The 27872-nt window shown below is 35.0% G+C and overlaps 1 protein-coding gene across 1 annotated transcript in view; it reads right to left on the bottom strand.

Moving 5' to 3' along the window:
- Positions 1-27872, bottom strand: part of LOC145988431 (sodium channel protein Nach-like) — a 200302-nt gene that overhangs the window by 137536 nt on the left and 34894 nt on the right. Inside the window, exons 3-4 of the mRNA XM_083123323.1 lie at positions 24147-24300; positions 20169-20296 (exon numbers count right to left, since the gene is read on the bottom strand). Coding sequence (XP_082979449.1) covers positions 20169-20296; positions 24147-24300 — 282 coding nt within the window. The remainder of the gene's footprint in view (positions 1-20168; positions 20297-24146; positions 24301-27872) is intronic.

Here is a 27872-nt window from a genome sequence, read left to right as displayed (position 1 = left end):
AGATTGAAACTCTTACCTATACGAATAACAATGTTGCATGAAACAGCGTGTTTTTCTCTTTTCACACAAATTATATGCCCTGTTTATACACTTTGAACATACATTTTTATTGACATTTGTTGGTGAAACCTTCATTAACATTAATTTCCAGGTACATATGAAAATAATTATATTTACTAGTAGATATGACATTTTTTCCTCGGAAATTCTATGTGTACAAATAACAATGTTACATACTGTATGCCGGCCTCCATGGCGGAGTGATTAGCACATCGTGCTACGACACCAGAGGTCCCGTTTTCGAATCCCGGCCTGGGCATGGGTGTTCTTTGTGAGTGTTCCTTCATCCATTTCATCATACCATCACTCATCCTCATTTTCGCGATTAGTCTCAAGTGGAAGAAAAGTGAATTTAAGTAAACGAAATCAATAAATCAAAAAAACCATGTAAACATACGATTAATACACAAGTATGAAGGAAGATGACGTAAATACTCACAAAATCATACAAAAATACATAAAGAACTTCTGAACGCGTTCCGGACCGTAAAGGACTAAAACTGAGTGTAGAATATGTCCGCCTGTGAAGGACCAGAAATGAATGATGATCCGAACCGGCAGGATCTAAATGTAAGTGAAATTGTAGGTACCACTTACATCTCTCTGGTATGGATTGTGTCGCTACAGGACAAAGTTCACCGCGATCCTCTTGGGAGTTGTAAAGAAAACGCAGGCACACACGCTGTTAACTATAACTATGTATTATAAGGTATATACACATAACACTTGATTACACTTCCCATGCACTCCTGTCTAGGGAAAACTGTTTACACGAAGTTGCAGCTGGTGTTGCAACAACGCGCCACTAATTAAACGTAGCCACGTTAGGCTTAAGGTATCCATAATTGTCTGCGACTGTTTCTGGCTGTGTCCCGAGTGGCTTCTCTACGCACACTGGCTGGAAGTAACTACCGCGCTAAGATGGCGGCAACTAGACACCTCGCTCAGAATGAATTAGCCAATGGGAGTGCAGGTTACTTAAGGCATTTGATATACACAAATAAACAATTGAAGCTATATGCAATATAAAATATATAAAGAAAGAATAAACGTGGTTAATTTTATAAATATATCTCCAACAACTTCCAAAGAACAGGTGTTTATCACTCCCCCCTTCTTTTTATGACTCGTTCTACACTTTTAAATCAAACGATAGAATTCAACTTTGTTATATTCCTTAATTGTTAGTGTACATTCTTCATTTGGGTCTGTCAAGTGACATGTTTTGTAGGTTAGTGATATTGTATGTGCATTTATGTATCATGGCTTAGATTTGCAGACTCAAAACGAAGGTATAAGATTCGTTCTGTAAGTGTTGTTCAGTGCAATCGATATTTATGTCGAATGCATCAGCAATCGGTTTAATATATCGATATATTAAATCGATTACAGTTCGTTCTCCGGCGCAAGGCTGTAAGGTAGTACATGTGGCATTGCGTCCCTCTTCCAACTGAAAAGAAAAAGGTCCTCACAGATTGTAGAGACGTTGACGGGGTTATGAGTCTTTGAACTGACATCTACCTGTCCCAACACAAATCTAAAAGTGCCTTCTATCTTGTAGGAGAAACTCTTTTACATGTTTTACAGGCTTACTTCGACGCTGAGTAGATATATAGGTATGTTTGCGGCCATTTATTTTGTATTTATTCATTTTACCCCGATTTCAGCTAATTTTCTAAGGGGAAAATATCTAAAAAAAAATCCCAATTTTACCACTTTTATAGCATGAAAAATAATTATTATTTTTTTATCAAATCTCAACTCATGGGGGAAAATATTCAAAAAATCTAAATTTTACCATTTTTATAGTATAAAAAATAATTATGTGTTTTTTTATCAAATTTAACTACTTATTTTTATAGGGTAAAATTTAATTTTTGAGCCTAAATCAGTATATTTACAATTATCCAGATTTTAAAGAAATAGAAGTGTTGATACTGGTTTTAAGTTATCAGTACTGCAGTGCTGTGTAGTGCATATAATTATTTCTCAAAATATGTGTGTATTTCTGACTGCAATTTACATCTGAAATGTGTAGATATTGGTTTTAAGTTGTTAGCACTGCAGTACTGTGTAGTGCATATAATTATTTCTCAAAATGTGTGAGTATTTCTGATTAATTTTTACGTCTGAAAATGTAGATGTGTATTTTTAGAAGGAAAAAGCTATATATATATATAAATATATATGTATCTTGGTGTGTAGAATACTAATAACATATAAATTTTGTGCCTTCCCGATGGCGCAGTGGTAGCGTCGTTGCCTTGTAATCAAGGGGTCCCGGGTTCGATACCCGGTGCAGGCACATAGTGGTTCGGATCCCACTTTAAACTGTAGGTCCAGTCCCAATTAGCCTTACTGTGCATAAAGTGGACTTAAAACACTAAATCAATCCAATCCATATAAATTTATAATTATTTTTTTATTAAATATAAATTGTTCTAACATATGTTTGAAAAAAATTGAATATATAAAACCTAACATTTTTTTAAAAATAAAAATTAAGTATATAAAACAAGAAATTTTATTTTAAAATTTTTTAATATTTTAAAAATATATATATATAATTATATATATACACAAATTATATAAAAGAATAACAAAAATTAATAACAAAAGAATTAAATTCAACCCAAAAACAAAAATTTTGTATACAAACAGATATCCCACATCAGACATAAATGATGAAGCTTTAGATATTCCAAATTTTTTAGTTAAACTGAAAGAAAAAATTATAGAAGCAATTCCAAATAAACTTGAAATGAGTTCTCTGAAAATATTTTTTAATCTATGTTGTACGTATATAAATTCTCATAGTGAAAAACAGGAATATTTTCATTTTACAAGTGTGTCACCTTTACACCGTAATGAAATTAATTCTTTGCATAATATTTATGATAAAGCATGTAAAGAACTTATCTTAAAACATGAACTGTTCCAAGGAAGAGGTTCGGGTTGGTCACTTTGTAATACAAACCATAAACTTGAATTAAATATAGCAAGATATTACCCTCTTGGAAGATCTAGTTATATTGATTTACCCAAACACATCGAAAACAAGAATACTGTAATAAATATTAAAAATTATAAAGACAATAAATGTTTTTTATGGTGTCTCATAGCCCATTTTCATCCAGCATCTCACAATAAATATCGTGTCTCTAATTACAATTATCCTGAATATATAAAAGAGTTTAGAAAACCTATGTCAGGCATAAACTATCCAGCAGATATCTTAGATATTAGTCAATTTGAAAGACAATATAAAGAACACTACAATCAACCAATAGCTGTGCAAGTTTATGTTATTGATGAAAAAGGTGAATTTGTGTACTGCGTCACATCCAGCAGCAGATGGTACACGTGTTATACATTTATTATATGTTACAGAGAGAAACAAGAAACATTATTGTCTCATACAGGATCTAGGACGATTGGTACATAGTCAAATAACACTACATTGTCGCAAAATAACAATATGTGATCGCTGCTTGTCAAAATTTGATGGAAGATATGGGAAAACACGTGAAGAGAAATTAAAGGAACATATTAAAAATTGTTCCCTCTACCCTCCTGGGACGTATAATTTTTCATCCAAAAGTATAAAATTTAGTAATTATAAATCATTGGTAAAACATCCATTTGTAGTTTACGCAGATTTTGAAACAATACAAGAACATACATCCCAGATTCGAATACATCAAGTACAACAAATATAGCTAAACATAAAGCATGTGGCTTTGCACTAAAATTAATAAAAACATATGAACAAAATACTCCAGAAGAACTATATTTTTTGTCGAGGCGAAGATGCAGCCAAAACATTCAATCAAAAACTTCGAGAGTGGGGTGAAAAATATGGTCCAATCCTACATAATGAAATAGCAATGAAGCCTCTTACACCTGAACAACAACAGGAATATGATAATGCCATACGATGTAAATACTGTAAACATAATTTTAATTATAATAGTGAAAAAAGGATGTACCGCAATCATTTTAATGGAGAATATATCCATACAATTTGTAATTCATGTAACTTGCAAATACAGAGACCTAACTTCATTCCAGTATTCATTCACTTACAAAATTTTGATTCACATTTATTTATCAAAGAGTTGGGATATGATACAGAGAATATCAATATTATACCACGAAGTAAAAATAAATATATTGCTATAGAGAAAACTATCAAATTAGGAAATGGAAGAAAAATTGTTCTTAGATTCCTGGATTCATATCAATTTTTATCTAGCAGTTTAGCTACATTGGTAAGTCAATAAACCAACGAGTTAACGAGTTTTGTTCATACAAAAGAATATTTTGGTGAGGATAAGATAGAATTGCTGAAAATAAAAGGGGTCTACCCATATGATTACATGGATAATTTTGAAAAATTCAATGAGAAACAGTTACCATCGAGAGATAAATTTTGTAACAAACTTCAAGATAAAGAATGTAGTGAGGAATATTATCAACATGCACCAAGAGTCTGGAAAATACTAGGTTTCAAAACAATGGGGGATTACCGTGACAAGTACTTGATTTTGGATACTCTCCCGTTGTCTGATGTGTTCAAAACTTTTCGAGAACGTTGTTTTAAATTATATGAACTAGATCCTGTTTTTATGTATACAACACCCGGTTTATCCTGGCAGGCCATGCTTTTAAATACAAAAGTTGAAATTGGTCTCATCAACGATGTCGACCAGTTCATGTTTGTTGAATCTGCTAAACGTGGTGGTGTAGTGCAGTGTCCTTTAAGATATGCAAAAGCAAACAATAAATATTTACCTAACTATCATCCTAGCAAACCATCTACATACATATTTTATGTTGATATGAACAATTTATATGGTCGTGCGATGACTCAATCATTGCCAATCAATGATTACGAATTGATGAGCGAGAAAGAACTTGCAGACAAGGATTTCCTAAAATGGCCTGAAGATCATCCAAAACGTTGTCTACTGGAAGTTGATTTAGAATATCCATCTGATCTCCATGACAAACATCATGGATTAGCTATGGCACCAGTTTCTCAGAAGGTCCCATGTACAGATGAAACAAAATTGATGTTATCATTCGAAAATAAAAAAAATTATGTGCTTCACTATCGACTGTTACAATATTATTTGGATCAAGGTATGAAATTAATAAAAGTCCATCAAGGGTTAAAATTTGACCAAGAAAAATAGTTAGCTCAATATATTATGAAAAATACAAACAATCGAATACAAACAAATTCTAAAGTTGAAAAAAATCTTTATAAATTAATGAGTAACTATATTTGGAAAATGTATAGAGAACAAAAGAAATCGAGTAAGGTGTAAATTAATGTCCGATCCAAAAAAAACTCAAGAAACTCATTGCCGATCCCTCATTCAAAGGTTTTACAAGAATTACAGATGATCTGACTTATTGAAAGATCCAATAACAAAGTAATGTGTAATGCACCAATAGCTGTGGGTGTTACCATCATAGAATTAGCTAAATTAGCTATTAGCTAGATACAAAGATAAAATTAAAATAGCATACATGGATACTGATAGTTTTATATATGAAATAGAAACACCTGATTTGTACAGTGATTTGCTTTCTATGAAAGAATATTTTGATTTTAGCAATTATCCAAAAATAATCCATTATATAATCTCGAAAACCAGATGATCCCTGGGAAAATGAAAGATGAAGCAGCAGGGTCTATAATAACAGAATTTGCTGGTCTAAGACCAAAAATGTATTGCATAAATATTGATGGCAAAGAAGAAATTAGAAGAGCCAAGGGTGTAAGTCGACCATGTACAAGAGAACTTACAATGGAAGATTTTAAAGAATGTTTATTTGAAAAGAAAACAAACAACACATCTTCATATCATCTTAGTAGCAAATTGGATGGTGTGCATACTACATTTAAAAATAAAGTAGCTCTTGATGGCAATGATACTAAATTGCAAATATTAGATTGCAATGTCCATACTAGAGAATATGGACATTATAACACAAGTAAACATTGTGATAAATGTAAGTGGAGCTTGAACAAGAGAACTTACAATGAAAGATTTTAAAAAATGTTTATTTAACTAGCAAATTACCTAGTGTTTATACTACAAAAATAAAGTAGCTCTTGATAGGAATGATAATAAAATTCAAATATTAGATTGCAATGTCCATACTAGAGAATATGGACATTATAACACAAGTAAACAATGTAATAAATGCAAAAAATAATACATTAAATATTTAATATTAAAAATAGTATTAAAATATTATTCTATTATCTATTAAAAACATATATGTAAGTATTAAATAGTATAAAAATTAAAATTGTTGTATTTTATTACATTATATTAAATAGTAATAAACAGTAAATAGTATTAAAATTATTCTATTCTATTCTATGTTATTCTATTAAAATTGTTCTATCACTCTTTCATTCTTTACATCATATATGTATGATTTCTCTACAACTAAATTGCATTGCATATGGTATTTTCAGGTAACGTTTCATGAAACTCACATATTAACTTAATATTTGTTCGATCATTTATAACTACCAATTTTCTTTTTGATGCATTGATTAAAAACATTCGTCTGTGAATTATAAACACGTCTGGATTATAATACATATCGATATTTCCTTCCGATACCCTCTTAAATGCACTAAATGCTTCATACAACTTCAAATAATCTTGATCTGCAATGTTTAAATTGTAATTTTCACGTGGGAATACCTCATTTCGACCATTCTTCAGATATACATTTTTAATTTTGAAATTATGAAACTGGCTGCTATCTTTTTCTTGATTGTCGTCTCTCCCTGTCTGGAACAATAAAGCTACAAACTCTGGCATATCATATTGTAGAGATTAAAACTGAGTAGTAATATCGAAGTCAAAAAATTTACCCTCCACATTGATATGTAAAAACTTTAGATATTTTCCATTGGTATTTATTTATTTATTTTAAATATTAATTTATATTATTGCAGTGGTATTAGCACCGGCAAAATCGCTGATCTCATTTTTCCCATTTGTAATTGTTATCTCTATGTAATTAACTTTATCAAGAGAAACAGGGAAGTAGACTCGTGGGATTGGGGAATAGATGATAGGTTCCATAAATTCTGAATTTGGCTTAAATGTAGCAATGATGCCTGTCTCCTTATGGCTACCAATTGAATTTTCTTCAGCTTAGATAATCATTGCTTTAGCAACGTTGCAGTGAATATTCAATGTTTCTATAGCTAAGAATTTTGGTATAAATGTACCTATGTTCCTAATACCTGCTTCTAATTTGCTATTGTTGGGGAAACCTAGAAGTCTAGGTCTACTGTTTCTTTGGTGGATACGATCTCCACTCTGTGTGTTACAGAGTTTTGAGATAGCAATACAGTGTTAGGAAGTTCAGATTGTAAAGTGGATAAATTATATTGTCCAGGAGGAATAATAATTTTTCATCACCTAGAAATATAGAATTGTTGTAGTTTGTTACATTTGGAATCAGATACATGCTGTAGAAGGTTCTTAGAGCTATGGATTTTGGACAGATAATATCATCGTGGAGATGCAGTTTCAAGACCGAAGTCTTGATGAACAGATGAAAAATTCCCATATTTAATATATAATACAGCTTTTTGAAAGTCTTTTAATTTGATGTTTGGTATTTTATTCAATATTCTGAGCATCGTAATGCAAACATGACCACATATAATTAGATCGAAATCTTGAATACATTCGTCGTTGTAATAAATCTTAACATGTTTTAAATAATGAATTAATTCTGTAGGCGGTACCCCTCCGAAAGAATCGAAAATAAAAGCATTGTTATTTTGTTTATAATAACATATCCAGTGGGTACCAATATTTTCGGAATTATCCAAATTCACCACTCCACATTCTCGTGAGAAAGGGGGACTATCTTTAGGGAGAGAATCAGACATGAAAACCCCCTTAAAATGTCGAATTTTGAATATTTTAAGTAAAGATTCAATGTCTTGGTTCGTGAGCGCTTCTTTTTTTTTTAATTTTCTGAATGCTCTAGACTTCACACCACTGCCTAATTTTTTCTCCATGGCAAGATTATGACGCTTTTGCTCTTCTAGTTCTGCCTTATTCTTTTTTTAATCAAATACAGTTTTGGCAATAGCAGCACTGCCACCAGTTAAGCTCCCCACTGCCCCTAAAGCTGCTAGGATAGCTCGAATGTTGAATATAAGTCCACCACTATGTGTTTTATCTTGTATTTTGCAAACGTTTTAATTGTGGTGTATTAAGTAATAATTTCATTCCATTTCCTTTGGCTATATATTGTCTCTTCTTTTCCTGTTATTTTTTAGTTAAAATTGGATTAATTTTTAAATTTTTAAGATCATGATATGGAATTTGATATTTCATGTTGTTTTTTATTATTATTATTTTTTCAGGGTATTTATATTTATATATATATATATATATATATTACAGACCCCATCCTATTTTTTGTTTTGTATTCATAGCAATGGTTGTACCCAATGCTGTTATTCGTTCGCTTAAAGAAGCATCTCTTCTGGTTAATCTTCCAAATGCAGTCTCTTCCAATTTTTGATCACCTACATGACGACATCCAGATCTTTGTGTGTGTTGTATGCAATGTCATGTTCTTTATAAGCTGCATCGAGAGAATTGATCCCCCTGTCCCCTATTTTTAATCGTTTCTCAAGTTTTGTCCAGGACTATAGCATTGGTAACCAGGTATATGAAATTCGAATGGAAGCTTATTAATAATATCATTTACCAAATCTCGACCCTCTCATATATTCCAGAATTTAGGAGGTAGATTATTGATAATTTTAATTAAGTATCTTATACCTTTTGGATCATTTCTAATAAAATCATCTAGTTTATTGTTAATCATATCCACAACACACATTTTCTCGTTGTAAAAGTTGTTGTTCCCAGCATTTTCTTCCCCTGCTATAACCAGCAATCTATCTATGAGTTTTCTCACATCATCTACCCACACAAATTCTTGTATTTGTCGCCACTGATCGATTTAACTCAATTCTCAATGGAATCGTTATTTTGATATAAAGCATCAGATAGTATCAAAATATCTGAGTAACTCTGATAATCTTCTTCTGTAAAATTCTCTTGTTGTTTCTTGGTGATGAGCACCCATAAACCAGGAGTACCAGGATATCTTTACCACCTATTTTTCCCACCCAAATTGATTTTTATGTTGTTCCCTTCGAATGTTACTCTAGAGTTCAACATTTTCCAAACCACACCTTCATTTGATTCCATGGTCAGATACAATCCAAACACTTCATCTTTTTCAAATTTGCCTGTACTCAGGTAATCTCTTGCCAAGGGACCCAACTTGAATTTCTCTGATTCACTTATAGCTTTAGTAGGTGGTTGTTGGAGGGTCAAAGGTGTTTGAATGCTGGATAAAGGTGTGGGTGGAAAATCTTTTTAGTTTTTAGCAGTAAGAGGTACCAATTCATTTATGAGATTTTTATTTTGTTCTGTGACACCCTTAATCTCTTTACCGAGACCACTTATCGCATCGATAATTGGTTGGTCTTGACGATTGTGTTGTTTATAGAATCCTCTATTCTCAGATTTCCAACCTTTAAATCGTTTGGACAGGTAATCAAGTAATTTCAAATTATCTTCAATTTTATGTTTTGACATATTTATTTTTGATTAGAGGTTATTTTATATCGTTTCAACGTTCAATAATTCGTTGATTTTATTTCTAAATTTCCATTGTTATGTTTTCGAGTCATGTCGATTGTAACAAATCCAAAATCGTCACTGTTCCAACAACGTGAACCGAATTTTTAAACTTTGTTATAATTTAAGTCAAATAATAATTGGTCACCAGCTGCTACATGAAAACGAGATAATTGTTCATCCTCATGTATTTTATATTTTTTTACAGATATATCCCAATATGCAATAGGTATCTGAAGTGCTCTATACACACCATGTTTTCTCTGTATGGCGAAATTTGGCACATCTATATGTTTCCCCCTTCTTTACGTAGCCAAATTTTAAAAATTTAATATTACCATCAAGGAAAAATTCATGAGACTGAGTGTAGGGATACAATTTGTAAACATTATCCTGCATTAACATAAGTCCAGTGCCCTCGTACATTTGGTACACTCTACAGTCTAACTATATCAACTGCGAAAAATTGACGTAATTCAATATCGTCTAATCTGCTTAATACTGTTTCTTGATATTCGTTTATGGTGCGAACTACTTCATCGTAGCTGGGTTTGATTTTCACATCGACATTCAATTGTTTAAATTGTTCTTTGAGATCATGAGGTTGGGAGGTAAAACTTGATAAAGCAGATTCTTGACTTGTTTCGAGGATGCTAATTTGTAGGTTAATGCTAGAAATAATCTCTTGTAAATTTTCTACAAGTTTCAATTTGGTACTTTGGCTTGCAAGATCGTGTACCTGACTTCTTATTTCTTCAAACAATGCATAAAGTTCGTTGACTATCTGCTTGGGAGGCAATGTGGCGATGGTATCTTGAATTACAGCAATTTCCGCTTGAATATTTTTAATGTCCTTCGACTTGAGTATTCTAATTACTGCTCTTTTTACAGATCTTATCTCCTGGGAAGTGGGTAAATTAGCTACGGTATTTTGAAGTGTGGTCAAAGCTTGTCTGACAGTATCTAATTCCGTAGCACCTGCAACATTGCTCAAAGCATTTTTAAGTTGTGGTATGTCATCTTGTGTAGGTGTAGATTGCTGTAATATTTGTAATTTATTCTGTATGTCATCAATCAGATTATGAAAATGAGATAATTCAGATTCGGTATTAAGGTTTTCCAGCTTGGTAATCTGTACTTGAATTATGTTTAAAGATTCGGTTATGCTTGGTAACTTAAATTCCAGAGTTTCCTGTACATTTGTCAATTCCTTTCTCATGGTTGTCAAAGTGTCTTCAATATGAGCTATGGTACCCTGTATCTTCCCGAAATCTTCATAAGTTTCTAACTGTAATTTGATACTGGCAACACTGTGTGCGATGGCATTTAATTCGGAAGATAAAGGTAAATTATTGATAAAATCTTCCAACGTTTGCAGTTTGGTTTGAACTTCTGTTATGGCCCTGTGTAACTCATCAGTTTACAATTCAGTTTTAATATTTTCTAGTGTAGGAATTTCGAAAGGTAGAAATTGCTCTCGTAATTCGAGAGTACTAGCATTAAGCTGTTCGTACTGCTCTTGGGTTTTGATATTTTGAATACTAGAAAGCAGTTCGGTACGAATAGTATTCGCTTGCTTGTTTAATTCTTGTTTCAATTGTTCTGAAGTGGTCGTTTGGAGTTGTCGGAATTTATTAAGTTCATTTTTCAACTTGGCTATGCTTTCTTCTAAATTTTGGACATTGTCTATTGAAGCTGAGTTGGTATATTTTTGGAGTAGGGATTTCAGTTCGCCATCAATTTTTATTTTGGGATTAATTAATTCAGTTTGGAGATTTGTAATCTCAGCTTGTATATTTCAATTTAGTGAATTTTGTAAAATTAATAAATCTGATTTAAGTTTCTTAAGACGTTCGTCTAATCTGGCGATGTCGCTGGGACTATCTGGTATCTCTTGACGTCTTCTATTTCCAAATATATCCATTATTTTTATTTATTTATTTTTATTTTTAATTTGTTTTTATTTTTCTGTTTTGGTATTTTTATATATTCATGAGAGGATAGATTATTCTTATTTCGATGAAGAGAGGAATTAACTTATCATACTCCCCAATTATTTCATCATACAGGAAATCACCTGCTTCCACATCGTATATTGTGTTGGGAATCGTATTATTGTGTTTAATCCTGTACAAATTTCGACCTATGTGTACAACTCCTGCATTGTGTGGAGATATACTTATTTGAATTTTTCCACTGACAGGAATTTTATAAGATGTTTGGTTATTGTTGAATACATGTAATTGCTTACCCGTATCCTCATCCACTTGATACCAGATACTATTTAGATGCATGATAACCAGGCCTCTTAATTTACGATGAATATCCCTAATAATATCCATGTTTACTGGGATTCTATCTATTGGAATGTGTTTCTTGAAACCGAACACATTCATAGGCATTATTTCTTTTTAGTTATTTCATTATCGAGTTTCAAATTAAAGAGAACATCAAAACAAAACGAATGCAAAAAACCGCACCTTTCTATGTTGCGTGGTTCTCGAGCTATACGCATTTTAATAATTTATAAGTTTAAAAAAAGAGATAAGGGATCCAAGGCATAATGCTTCTCTTCAGAGCATGCAAAGAGGAGATAATGATCTTTGCATGTTTACATATCCCGAGTTCAACTTGTTTGCATGTACACACTACCATGTTCCAAGTTATCATCAATCTATTTGTATGCCACTGTTTCGTGTGGCAACTATTGATTAGAATGCGGTGTTTCCTGCAGGTTATTTCCCAGACTTATTGGCGAGTATTATAGAGTTCAATTTCCTCGTTAAAGAATGCTCACCCCCTTAACTATTCATTGCACAAACTTGCGTCAGAAGCTTGCTCAACATTGTGCAACAAATACATATCATGTTTTCGACCTTTCTTCATGACGACATCATTAGCCAATAGGTAAGCTTTTTTAAACGGGGAAAACCCCGTTTTTTTATTGCGTCCGTAAAGTATAAATGTGATTATATGCGACCACTCGGGTTATTTCCTTTAGTGCGCACTAGTGAACAGATATGCTTGCTAGAACTAGAAAATACATGTTAAAATATACATATATATGATACACACAGTTCGGGGCTTTAAGCACTTGTTCCTTCAGAGCAAGTATTAAGTCTCCTTTAGAGGCAAATAAGTTTGCATTTAGAGCTTTTGTCAGCATGAAGCTGAAAGTTAAACTTTTTTGACTTGTAAAATTTTCTCTTTTTATTACTAGTTTGTTTGTATGATTGAAAATATTATATTACTAGCTTTAACTTGTAATAATTTCAGGATTCTACAACATTTTCTTAATCTTTCAATGTTAAAAAACCTCTTCAAGGTAGATTTGATATATTACTGACACTTAAATTTGATATTTTTAAAGAAAAAACAATTTTGATCCACTAACACTAATTGCTTTTGTAATTTGCTTATTATTCAATACATATATATATTTATAAAAATTAACTTTCGTTACTACACACAATTTTGAATGCTTTACATACCAAGGCACATATATATTTTTATATATAGCTTGTTCTTCTAAAAATACACATCTACATTTTCAGACGTAAAAATTAATCAGAAATACACACACATTTTGAGAAATAATTATGTGCACTACACAGTACTGCAGTGCTAATAACTTAAAACCAATATCTACAGATTTCAGACGTAAATTTCAGTCAGAAATACACACATATTTTGAGAAATAATTATATGCACTACACAGCACTGCAGTACTGATAACTTAAAACCAGTATCAACACTTCTATTTCTCTTAAAATCTGGATAATTGTAAATGTACTGATTTAGGCTCAAAAAGTAAATTTTACCCTACAAAAGTGAGTAGTTAAATTTGATAAAAAAACACATAATTATTTTCTATACTATAAAAATGGTAAAATTTAGATTTTTTGAATATTTTCCCCTATGAGTTGAGCTTTGATAAAATAAATAATTATTTTTCATGCTGTAAAAGTGGTAAAATTGGGATTTTTTAGATATTTTCCCCTTAGAAAATTAGCTGAAATCGGAGTAAAATGAATAAATACATAATAAATGGCCGCAAACATACCTATATATCTACTACAGTGAGACCAGGAATTAGATGACGATTCTGTTTCCTACTGTTTCGTTTCGTTATGAAGACCAATACTGGTGCTGGTGTCACGAAAACTGAAAAGGATTTAATCTGCTTGTAATGGTAATAGGGTCATCAGACTTCCTCTTTTACCCGGACATGTCATATTTTTCGGATCCTGAAAATGGTCCGGGCGGGTTTTTAGGAAAATTGGCAAATGTCCTCCTCTCCTGCGGGTAGAGACAACTGCTTCAAGTTCAAAATTCGTATCAAAATTTTACATTTGTAAATAATTGTTAATATTGTTTCTGTGTTCAATTTCAAATTAAGGAAATACTCTTAATTGCAACCGCAGAGACTCTTGTCTTCGAACAAAGATAACTTGGAAGTTTGCGTGTCTTATTTTGTTGTCGCAGCGCCGCGTGAAGTTTTGATTTCAGAGCATTTGCGACAAGTTTCTAATAGATAAGAATATGCGAGACACTGCGCTTCCTTTGATTTGAGTTTCATGACATCAGAATTCAGAAATAAACAGCAATTTTTAACTGCTGTATTCTTAGTTGTTACATGGTAGCAGAGAGTATGCTATATTGTCTGTGGTTGTACTGAAATGGTGTAAAATAATTTTACAAGGGTGTGTGTGATCTACAACTCACCTAAACACTATTAAACACAAAACTTGTGTTTATAATTATGCAATAGTATTATACAATTATACAATAGATGTTGACCTGAAACACTGCATTAATATTTTCGTAATCGGTAATGTAAGAGTTTCGTTGCATAAATTATATTTTCTAGCTTTGTCATTAACAGAGTTGTCGAGTAGTATAACACTTCTGTGAAAGCTTTTGTGAAGTCTGAAAATGTCCTCGTTTTTAAGTTTGTCGTATGATAATCCTAAATGGTATTAAACGGAGTTTAGTTGTAAAACGTGTGGTTCCTTTCTTTGTAACATTTACATGGATGTGATAACTTGGTAGAGGGCTCGCTTTGATAGTAAAGTACATTTTAACTACTGCGAATTTCCTAACATTTTAACTATGAAGACTAATACTAGTACAATAGAGAATGCGACTGAAACATTAATTTTAATATTTAACATAACGACCATTCTTATTGTTATAAACATTAAATGATAAACAAATAAACTCCCTCAGAAATATAAGTTTCTTTCAGTTCTGGTTTAAACTTCTGTGTACGGTCACGGGCTCTTCTGGGTTGTATCATTGATGCTCAATGATATCGTTACAACACAGAAGTGTCCGTGACTGTACATGTTGTGTAAGTTATAGCCTTTACACCTAAGAACATAAAGTACCTTGTGTAACTTTACAAGTATAAACTTTATTTATGTAAACAATCGATTAATTTGTGACGCTTATATGTAGTTATTTAAAGTGCTAGTAGATGCAGTGAACGACACAAGAACATCAACAAGAAAAAGAGGACATAATATTTCAAGTTGCAACAAAGAACAAACTTTACTTGACCAAAGTCTGCTTTCCATAATAGATTCTTAAAAAGTATCTATGCAATAGTTTGTGTTTGTGCAAAAATTTTGCCTAAAAAGTCCGTAGCAAGTTCTAAGAAATTTCATACTTCGTCGAATCCACAGGCACTGGAACAGGGGGACAGATGGGCGAGTTCATTTTGGTAATTTACACTATGTATGCTGTTGGTGAATAAGAACTCTTTCTTCTCAATAATTCACTGGAAAATTGATGGTTCGGTTGACAATGATCAGACAGTTTTTCTTATTGTATGTTAAGAAATGGAATAGAATAGAGTTTTATTTCAATATGAGTCTTTGTAGATAGTACATATATTTCCATACATCAATGAGGATTTTACGTATCCCCTTTCCATATGTCTTATATGTTCGTCCTTTAATTGTGTATTATTCACTTACTACAATCTATCCTCCCTCTCAGTTTTTTAACCTCGTTATTTAAATCAGCCCCACCAATTTCGTCACAACAATAAACCTTTGTGACAAACTACCAAATGTTAGAACAAAAAAATCAAAACAAGGCAATGCAACACAATACGTTTTATGGGCCTCTTTTGATATAAAAACCTCTTCTAATTTTTTGATTACGTAAACAAAATGTCTAAATAAAATCATAATGTTCAGAACACGTCCCATTTTCAAATATTCATTGATGTCCAAAACATGTTTAAAAGTGATCCAGAAACATCCATAACCAGTGGCGTTGCAACATATTGCAAGGCCCTGGGCGAGATTAGAATGCGCGGCCCCCATCCCTTCTTTAATCCTCGCTTGGTGACATACATTTGAGACCTTTCGTTGGTAACATCACCCCAGAGGTTTCGTATGCAATTCAAATATCATATACATGCCAGTTCTTTTCCTACGTATTAATATATGATGCATTACTTTATTATATTGCAATTTATTTATTTTTTACAATTTTGAAAGTAAAATTAATTAAAATTGCTCAGTTAAATGAGGCCGGATTACGACCGGATCCATGCACACTTCGAAGGAGAGTTTTCACATCTCTTCTACATTGTTCTCACAATTTCAGATTCTCCGTCGTCCTCATCATCGAAGTCACTTATATTCACAAAAGTATCGAATTCATGGTCGGTCACCTTTTTGAATGGCATTTTGTACAAGTGTAGAACAAAACTTTCGCACACGTGAAAGGTAACGGGGTGATACATCACCACATAGGGTCAATTATTAGCACCGACAATGTTACTTTCAACAACTGATTGCACCTAATATAAAGCTCATTACATAGAAAGATTACGCAATCGTGCTTGAAAATGTTCACAGAAATACCAACTTAACAACAAAAAGAGAAATACTCGTGGGTGGTGCATCACGCCCGTTTTCATGTAAGGGTTAAATTTGATATCTCAATGTGAATCGATACTAAATCTTCAGGGATATGTCAGCAAATTATCATATTTAAATAATAATAATTATTATTATTATAATTATTATTATTATTATTATAAGTTACTGCTGAAAATTATATTCAATAATTTCACTCACTCTAAAATGTCTTTCTCTCTTTTTCTGGAGGTTTAGGAACGAAGGAAGAACTGTTAAAAGTATCCATGCCCTCTTTGAGTTAAAAACAACGCAAGCATTTAAAGGCCTCGCACTTGCTTCGTGGCAGTTGGAGGAACTTTATTGTTAACATATTAAAATCTGGAGTGCTTTTTAGCAAGAAATGAATAAATGGGTAAATATGTCTAAGCAAGTTATCGTGAATTTTTTCGTAAATATTTCACATAATAAATATGACAATATTTTTTTCGGCCCCCTTAGGCTGTATGGTACGCCTCTGATTTGACGTATTCATTCAAGTTATAACGTTGAAATATATTTTAAAGACAGATAAAAAGAGAATGTTTTAAGTTTTTGCCCACAGAATTTAGCCTTTTCCATCTTTTTATCCTACTTCCATTTTTTACATGTTTCGTATCAATCCCATGGATGGGAGGCCCCGGGCGGTCGCCCACTTTGCCCACCGGTTGCTACGCCACTGTCCATAACATATATTTTTCTGGACATTCCACATATATCACGTATGCGGACAAATTGATATCCAGGGGACATTCTATGGGTGTCTATTGGATAATCATGGGTGTCTATTAGATATCCAGAAGTTTCGACTAATGTCCACCACTGGATGTTTTTTTGACATTTGTGTGCTATATTGGTAGAGGATGTGAAACTATTTTAAAAATACATGGCACATATATTGGCGTATACGTCAAGTGTTTTCTTGTCAAAATTATCACTGTCCAACACTAAGTGAAAACATATTTTGCAATATATCACATCCATAAAGTATATTTTAAAGAATACAATTAACATATTATTTAATTATGAAAATTAATATACATTTCTAAGGTGCCGGAAAATGCCCTGCATTTGGCCATTTCAACCAAAACATTGGGGTAAGATATCGAATCAAGTTGGGGTAAGATGGCTGTTTAGGATTCAGAGACAACAGTATTAACGCTATGTATTATTCGGTTAAAACTTTTGCAATATCAACTTTGGCTTCCTTGCATGCGAGCGAGGCATTTACCTGTAACAGACAAGACGGCGCAAGCACCCAGCAGTTCTCAAACATTTCAAACCGCGGAGCGCTTTTCACCCAAACACGAGGCCATGAATCCCCAACAATTTTTCTATGGTTGTATTCAGAGCAAAATTGTATTTTTACAGCCAATGAGAATTCCATATGATTTTAACTAACAACATACGCACACGTTTAGTGTTTGTGATGTCCTAGGCATCCAGTAAAAAAATCAATTATTTCATAATGTGTTATCAAAGAAAATGCTCCTACAACTGTGTGGAAATAATTCATAAGAAAATGCGTCTTAATTACTGATCTCAATGTGACGGATGCGCATATTTCTTCTCCTTACAAAGGTCTTTCACATCCGTCTCAATATCACCACCAAAAGCAGGGATCGGGACTGAAACTAAACCGAAATAAAAAAAATTGATTCCGACGTGATTTCAGACTCACTGAACCTGAAATAAAACGGCAGAGGCAAGTTTCTGTCCCGCGTAAGTGAGCGCCGAGTTTTTGTTCAATATCAGTTCGGACTGGAATTGCTTCCACATAATTTTAGTTTCGGTACTCCGAACTATTTACTTCTGAGGCACTATTAACAGTTCACTGAACTGAAATTTTGAGAGGAAGATTCAGTTTGGGAGTGCCAAAATGTTTTGATTCAGGTTATAGTTTCAGTCTTCGTGTAATTAAACACCGCACATTTAGTTCGGTTTTGATTGGTGTGGAATGGACACAAGTACGCATGGACAGGGCATAAGACGAGAAAAGTGGAGTGGAGAGTAAGGGAATGGACGAGAATAGGGGAGTGGAGAGTAAAAAATGAGACGAAAAGAGGAGAGTGGAGAGTAAAGGAAGAGACGAGAAGAGGGGAGTGGAGAGTAATGAATGAGACGAGAATAGGGGAAGGTGAGTAAAGGATGAGACGAGAAGAGGGGAGTGGAGAGTAAGGGAAGGGACGAGAAGAGTGGATTTGAGATTAAAGGAAGAGACTAGAAGAGAGGAGTGGAGAGTGAAGGATGAGACGAGAAGACTCGAGTGGACAGCAAAGGAAGACACGAGAATAGGGGAGTGGAGAGTAAAGGATGAGACGAGAATATGGGAGTGGAGAGTAAAGGATAAGACGAGAAGAGGGCTGTGGAGAGTAAAGGAATGGACGAGAATAGTGGAGTGGAGAGTAAATGATGAGACGAAAAGAGTGGAGTTGAGAGTAAAGGAAGAGACGAGAAGAGGGGAGTGGAGAGTAAGGGAAGGGACGAGAATCAGGGAGTGGAGAGTAAAGGATGAGACGAGAATAGGGGAGTGGAGAGTAAGGAAAGGGACGAGAATAGGGGAGTGGAGAGTAAAGGATGAGAAGAGAAGAGGTGAGTGGAGAGTAAAGGTAGAGACGAGAAGAGGGGAGTGGAAAGTAAAGGTTGAGACGAGAATAGGGGAGTGGAGATAAAAGAATGAGACGAGAATAGAGGATTGGAGAGTAAAGGATGAGACGGGAAGAGAGGAGGCGAGATTTAAGAATGAGGCGAGAAGAGGGGATTGGAGGGTAAATGATAAGACGAGAAGAGGGGATTGGAGAGTAAAGGATGAGACAAGAAGAGAGGAGTGGAGAGTAAAGGATGAGTCAAGAAGAGAGGAGTGGAGAGTAAAGGAAGAGAAGAGGGGAGTGGAGAGTAAATGATGAGACAAGAAGAGGGGAGTGAAGAGTAAAGGATGAGACGAAAAGAGAGGAGTGGAGAGTAAAGGATGAGTCGAGATGAAGGTAGAGGAGATTAAAGGATGAGACGAGAAGAGTGGAGTGGACAGTAAAGGATGAGACGAGAAGAGGGAAGTAGAGAGTAAGGGAAGGGACGAGAAGAGGGGAGTGTAGAGTAGAGTGAAAGAGAGAAAGAAAGAAAAAGAGAAGGCCGAAGAGGAGAGGAGAAGAGTGCAATGGAGTCGAGAATCGAAGACAGGAGAAGAGATAAGAGGAGTGGAGACCATTGGAGAATTTATGTAATTCACGGAACAATCCAAAACAATATTACTTGAAACAATGCATGTGATAACAGAACTCTTGTACATCAATTTTTGTTTATCTGAATTGTCCCGACTCCCGAACAACAAATATATGTACTGATCCATATTCAGAGTGCCAGAGAGATCATATGAGACGTTCTTAAATCAATGGTTAGAAACAATCGAAATCTTGAGAAGCAAAACAAATTAGTTGTCAACATCAATTAGCAAATGTTGAAAATCTTAACCACTTACCCAGGAAGCAAATACTTCACTACTTGTGAATTAATAGTGAAGCATAAGCCAAATTCTGTCATCACTTCTTCAAGTTCCATTTCTTTAGTAACAAATCCGCTTGGTTTGGGTTTTAAGTGATTGATAATCTGAAATATGATATTCCTGATCAGATTATAAAAGTTACCAGAACATATACACATATAAATTAAAAGTCAGCTAGCTGCATTGAGCATTTACAACACCAAAATCATAGTTAGAGATTTGTACATCAAACACATATTTTTTACGTACATACGTACGTACGTACGTATTTTACATATTATGACATACTACATTAAGCATAAGCTTACTCCATTCCTGGTATATGAGTATCAAACAACCCTTATATAATAGTAGTAAGTGGTGTACTATAAGGTAGGTGAACCAAAGGTAGCCCTGGTTAAGTTTCTAGGAAAATTTACAAATATCTAATGAGAGAAAAATTTCAGAAATTAGGAAAAATAACTCCCATAACTGTTAATAACAAAATCTTAAAAGTGCATTGTTTTTGTTACAGAGATCATAAATATATGGGTCGTTCGGAAATGAATTGGACTGGCAACACTGCATTGTTGCAAATAACATCTGTCAAGCGAACTTTGTTTTGCTAAACAGTCGGACATAGTTCTACATTCCACCACAAGATGGCTCTGCTTGAGCCACTACCAGAGAATTGCTGACTCATAACGTGAACGGGTGTGAGTGAATACGTGGACCAGCTACGAAATGGAAAGTGATTCTCGTGGTCATTGGTGGACTACGTGGTTCCTGTTTAAAGAGGGTGTTTCGGCATCGGAAATTTATCGCCAACTTGTGGCCGTTTGTGGTGGGTCAGCGCCTTCACGGAGTACAGTGCTTCAGTGGGTTCAAAATTTCAAAAGGGGAAACGAAAGTGTGGACAAAGGCGTCAGCGGTGGTCGCCCAAGGTCAACGCATACCCCAGCAGCAATCCAAAGTGTTTCCAACTTGATTATGGGAGATCGACGTGTAACAATTGAACAACGCAACGTGAAACTGGTTTTGGGTGAGCAACTCTGCATGCAATCATTCATGAGGATCTACAAATGAGGAAAATTTGTGCTCAGTGGGTGCCTCGCGTTCTGACGGATCAGCAGAAACAACAGCGAGTGGACATGTGCAGAGAATTGTTGCGCCGTTACAACCAAGACAGAGAACATTTTTTCGAAAGACTGGTGACTGGCAACGAATCTTGGTTCCTCTTCGAAACTCCAGAGAAAAAAAGGCAATCCATGGAATGGAAACACACTGGAAGCCCACGCTCCAAAAAACCTCGACCGACTCTCACTCCCAAGAAGCAAATGGGTACAGTTTTCTGGGATGAAGATGGAATTTTGCTGGCGGACTGGCTTCTCACTACCCAAACTGTAAACAGCGACAACTACTGTGAAACTCTACGAAAGCTGCGACGCATAATTCAGCAGAGGCGGCAAGGAAAATGGGCTCTCGGGGTGATTGTTCAGCATGACAATGCGAAGCCGCATACGAGCCGCCAAACACAGGAGGTATTGGCAACAGTGGGATTTACGGTGCTCCCACATCCTGCTTATTCACCGGATTTAGCCCCCTCGGATTACGCACTGTTCGACAAAATGAAGGACGACACTTTCAATCTAATGAAGAACTCCAGACCGCTGTCCGTGAGTGGTGAAACTTTACTCCAAGAGAGTGTTCTCTGCAGCCATCAGGAAAGTTCCCGATAAATGGAAGCGGTGCATTCAGTCAGGGGGAGATTACTGGTAATGTACATCATTGTATTGCAGGTAAAATATAACAAATGTGGATTATATAACGCTTGTCCAATTCATTTCCGAACGCCCTTAATAGAAAACGTGACACTTTAAAATAAAAATATTTAGTCCTTCTTACAGAACTAACTGTTTTAAAATACATTTAGGGCAAACATTATGCAATGAAACATGCAATTAAAATATTACTTAACTAACAAATATGTTCATGTTCAGGTACAGTATACTACATTAACTTTTTAAGCTCATTTAACGATAAAATAGAAACTATGCTGTAAATAATGAATTATTACAGTACAAAAATAAATTATCTTGTACAATAAATATTAGTAACAATTACTAAAATAAATGTGAGAAATATCAAGTATGTAGCAATTTTTTACATAAAAATAAAATTATAGAGTATTAATTCTCCATTTTGATCATACATTTGTAAACTGCTTAATGCATTTTTATAAACTGAATATGTCTATTGTACTGTGATGAACAAATATTTGTGACATTTTAAGAGACAAATTAATCTGTACAATCATGGAATGTACATTTATATACAGTATATGATATATTTTTTATCAATGTAGTACAGCATTTGTTAACAAAATATGTTTTTTAACACAATATTGAAATATGAAATGGGATTATGTATGTCATATTAATGGTATGTGTTGGAAGAACAAAGAATGGTTTATTTATTCTTTTGCGTCTGCAATGCCTGCTCCCGTAATAGCAAACATGGCCTCATTCTCAGGCAAATCGGGACTGTCATATATTTTAGCAATCCTTGTGTGTACCAAATGGATATTTTGTAACATTGCTTGTAACTTTTGTAAAAAAGATAATTTCTAAACCGTTACATCTGTTCCCAAGGTGGCGCATGGGTTCCAAAGGTGGGCACGGCTTTTAGTTAGCTTAGATTGATTGATTGATTGATTTGGTGTTTTAAGTCCACTTTATGCACAGTAAGGCTAATTGGGACTGGATCTATAGTTTAAAGTGGAATCCGAACCACTATGTGTCTCCACCGAGTATCGAACCCGGGACCCCTTGATTACAAGACAACGACGATACCACTGCGCCATCGGGCAGGCTCAGTTGGCTTAGAAAATGATGCTTGTGCTCAGAAAGCATATTGATTCATGTTTTTCCACGTTTCTGCATCTTATTAGAGGATATTGTTGGTGTCAAAGTTTTGATTGTTGACGTGCATTATCTACAGTAACGACGAATAGTCGACCTCCGTGGAGGACTAGTGTGCACAGTCACTGCGACTCCAGGGGTCCACAATAATTTAAATAAAATGGCTGCTGGCAGCCCGAGACAGTTCGTTTTCTGGATGGTACACCTGAGGGGGACTGGGTATATTCATATAGTGCCATGCAACCGTTGACCTTGAAGACATCTACCATGCTGAGCTGAGACGAAAGGGCGGGGTGGGGGGACAGGAGGCAATTCACCGCTGATATTGTTTCTCACTGCCTGTAGTAGTAATGGATCTGCCGCTGGCGCTTGCGGTGGCGAAATTCGGTACTATTCTACAACGCCAGTCACACTTCATGTATTTCATTATAAAATAAGCCCACAACCAGTTCCGTAACTTTTCCATAAATTTTTATACACGTCCAAAATTGTAAAGTCCTTTTGGACTACCCTGCACAAGGATCCATTTTTTTTCCGCCATGGAAATGCGTAAAATTAACAATAAATCTTCAGTGAACATATTATGAACATAAGAAGCGAAACACTACCGGGGGCTAAAAAGAAGGACATGCGGCCCTGACTTTGATATAAGAGGAAAGAAGAGATGAAGCGAGATGTAGCAGAATCTCGTCTTGGCTTGTCTGGAAATACGTGTATGTGCAACATGTAGTGTAGTGTTACATGGTGTTTACGTTTCGACACGTTGGACCACGCTGCACATATAATGGAATTACGATTAGCAAAATATATAACCTCATTTTTATGTCCGAACGAGTCCATAATAAAGCTATTTTAGTTTATTTGAATTTTTACAAAATGTTTACAAAACTCTCGGACGCTAATTTCGGTTTTGTGCTAATTTTACAAAGGCCTGTCTTCATATCGACTTCGTTTCCATGGAGCTCTAAGGGACTGATTTCGTTCTCGTTTCGAATTTCGAGGCTTGTCTCACCTATCTCTAAATTGAATACAATAAAAAATCAAAAAACTTTACCTCTTGCACAATGTCGGCATACCCACTTTGTGGAAGTGTTGCATCGTTTACATATTTCTTGAATACTCCCATGTTTTTGTATGATATATCTGACAGATCATGTAGAAACTTCATGTAATATGCACGCTTTTCATCATCAACATTTCCCCATTGTCTAAAGGAAAGAAAAACAAAGAGTAGTAACTATTTTACCTGAAATGTACAAGAAACCAAACTTGAGAGCACTGAAATTTTCTAAAAAAAAAAAAATAAGGGAATTGTTATCAGGTGACACAAATCTGAAGTTTAAGTACTGTAGTCTCCTACTGCTAGGCATAGCACAGTATTTATGCTCTATCTGATAAGTTTTTGATCTGCATCACACACACACATCTACAAAACTTAAATACGAAAAGGTTTTTACATTCAAAACGGGGAAATTATATCAAATTTCAACTCACTAATCTGGCACATTCCAGCACATCTGGCGCATGAATCAGATGTTGAATAAAGGTAAATTCCTGTTGGGCATTCCAAGTAAAAGTGTCCCTGAACCTCAGTTTTTTGATTGATTGATTGATTTGGTAAGTCCACTTTATGCACAGTAAGGCTAATCGGGACTGGACCTACAGTTTAAAGTGGGATCCGAACCACTATGAGCCTCCATCGGGTATCGAACCTGGGACCCCTTGATTACAAGGCAACGACGCTACCACTGCACCATCGGCGACGCCCTAAAAAACTCAGTTTTTAAAATTGAATACAATACTATAACCTTATCCAATCTTGTGAGTAAACAATCTAAAATATGTGATTTGCATAAAAATTCAAGTATTTTACATAGTTAAGTTAGAAGCAGAAGGTATTTTGCATATTGTTCCTTTATTTTTAATTTTTGATTGCTTGTGTTTTGCATTGTGTCCCACCGGTGACTCCAAAAAACAATTAGTTTCTCCTCTAACTGTTACATTTCCCCCTCAACTCCACTAGAATATTCAAAGGTCAATTACCTTTTCTCTTTGTCTGAAACATTTTTTTTTCATTATTTGACAATTCACAGAAATGAAAATAAATTTCTTATCAAGTAAAGAAACAGTGTTTCGTCTGTCCCACCCGTAACACAAAATTGTTCACTTATAGCTACAAAAGTGGAAAGTATTTTAAGGGTGGTTATGTTTAATCAATATTGTTAAGTTTCATATTTCCTTGCACAGAAACTGTGAGAGAAATGTTGGTTATTAACTATCAGTAGAATAGTTACTTCAATATCAAAACTGTAGCCCGCGTGTCCCACAAGAGAATGGAATGCCCCATATCTGTATATGCAGTGCGATAAGTGTAATTCGAGAGTTCTACAAAGTACTGATGTGTATTGCAAACTTACTGTATATACGAAGTGAGCAACGCGAAAAAACATAATCTGAGTGCGGGTCGATGTTTTCAAATCGTCGATACTCGATTTTTCGATATTCGAAAAGTCGATATTCGATATATCGATAACGATATTGTCGACATCGATATGTCGTTATCCCTGTTCTTAAATTTGTCTGTATTAAAATACATGATGGTATGTACGTGCATTCTGTTGCGCTTGACGGTACTTAGCAACAGGAAATAGTACAAAGAAACCAAACAGTACAAGGTTCACATTCGCCCCATCTCTGTTTCACCATCAGCTCACGATCCTGTAGATCCGAACTTCTTCATACTCACATTCACCGGGAATATTTTCTGGGGAGGCATTACATTTATAAAGCTTCTAAAAAGTACACAACATTTCATATTTATGCTAAGAAACATTTATTAATTTATCTGGTTTTTCGTTTTTGCTGGGGAAAGCAGGGAACTGGCCGACTGGGAGGGGGCGTTCGTCAGTGCCCTCTTCTGGCACTGTCACTGTTCGTAGCGTCGAAACGATGCATCGAACAGAAAAATGTTATTACAAAAACGTTTAAGCTGTGACACTCCGTATACTAAATCGAAACAAAGCCGATACTTGCCTACCGAGACCTAGACAGGTGTTTACAAATTCAAGCGAGACCAAAAACAAGACAGTCATTTACAACTAGAGACCGAGTTTTTTCCAAGTCGTCTCGTATCGTATCGTATACTTGGGCACACACAGGTAACCAGCAAGTTCTATAATGTATAAACCTCACTCCTTTTATTGGTTGTTGCACGTATTTGCTTTCCATGTTAATCAGAGGCAATTTCTGACCATTCATCTCCCAAGTTCTGTCCCTGCAGCGAGTGCTATACTTGTCATCATAAATAATCTTCTGCATGACTTAACGTCTACGTAAGAGCCTCCCCCATGGCGCAGTGGTAGCTTCGTTGCCTTGTAATCAAAGGGTCCCGGATTCGATACCAGGTGGAGGCACATAGTGGTTCGGATTCAACTTTAAACTGTAGGTCCAGTCCCGATTAGCCTTTCTGTGATAAAGTGAACTTAAATCACCAAATCAGTCAACCAATCAAAACGTTTATGTAAGAAATGGCAAAACATCATTCAAGCTTGCTTATTTTCAGTTCCTCGATTAGTGTGATTATAAACTACAAACTCCAAAGAGTTATGGGACTCCTTTTCTCGCTTCCATCAAAGAACAACACGATTCTCTGATTCTCCTAGATAGCACTACAATTGAAACTTCAAATTGAAAGATTTAGATGTATAAGTATTGTCAATATCGTTATTGTAGGTAAAGTCTATATCGATATTGTAGGTATCGATTTTACTGTTAACGTCGACATCAATGTTGTCGATATCGTCAACGTCGAAATTTTCGATACTCAATATATCGACTCGATATCGATATTCAGTCCATTTCGAAAAATTGAATAAACGCAGAAATGTTTTAAAATGAAAGTGAAACTTGCATTCCTTCAAGTATACAGAAGGTCGTTCGCTTTATATCCGACCATGTTTGACGGGTTCCCACCTTAGGAGATACCGCGCCGCCACCAACGATCATGTTCTATTGGACCCCCAGCATTGTGGATTATCGCCCGGCATCGCAGTTTTCATTGCAGCAAGATCCGGCGCAGGACAGGCATGGGAATTCTGTCCCACTCCTCCCTGCAAGCTTTCCATAGACCATCCAGGGTGCGCAGGCAGCGATGTTGAAGACGTCGTTTCAACAGTCTAAATTCGCAAAAATACATTGAACTGGCATCTGGGCTTTTCACAGGAATGTCTTCAAACGGAATGACACGAATTCCTAATTCCTCTGGCATTTCCTGATAAAAACGTAGTGATGTTCTGGCGGTATGACTCGAAGCCTTGTCCATATGGATCATCACCTGGTTCGCGTCCATTCCATATAATTTTGGGATGTCTCTCCGATAGATAGGTGTCAGAATGGAGTCTTGCAAGTATCTGGCATTCACCTTCACGTTTTTGTCCACCTTGCGTATCATCAACTTACCCTCATATCCGAATCTCGTCACAACCATAAAGCCACGAGGGAAACTTTCCCTGCACTGACGAACAAAGTTGCTGCGCCCCTTGCCGTCAATGTCACGGTATGTGATCGCCCGAATGTGACCACCAGCAGTGAGATGGACATTGTGACAACTTTCTTCCATTTGGAACCCGCCAGGTACCTTTCATACAGGTTCACAATGCGTACGTATCAAAACTTAGCATGGAAAAAGGCCATTACGTAACCCTCCCAATACCGGTTGATTTTCGTCGCCATTTGAAAACATTCACTACCAACACTCAATCACCTACAAGGTCAGACACAA

The sequence above is a fragment of the Lepisma saccharinum genome, chromosome 5 (assembly GCF_977018435.1).
Source record: "Lepisma saccharinum chromosome 5, izLepSacc3.1, whole genome shotgun sequence".
Classification (NCBI taxonomy): domain Eukaryota; kingdom Metazoa; phylum Arthropoda; class Insecta; order Zygentoma; family Lepismatidae; genus Lepisma; species Lepisma saccharinum.
The sequence above is the reverse complement of the archived record's forward strand: the minus strand, read 5'-3'. Positions and strand labels throughout refer to the sequence as shown.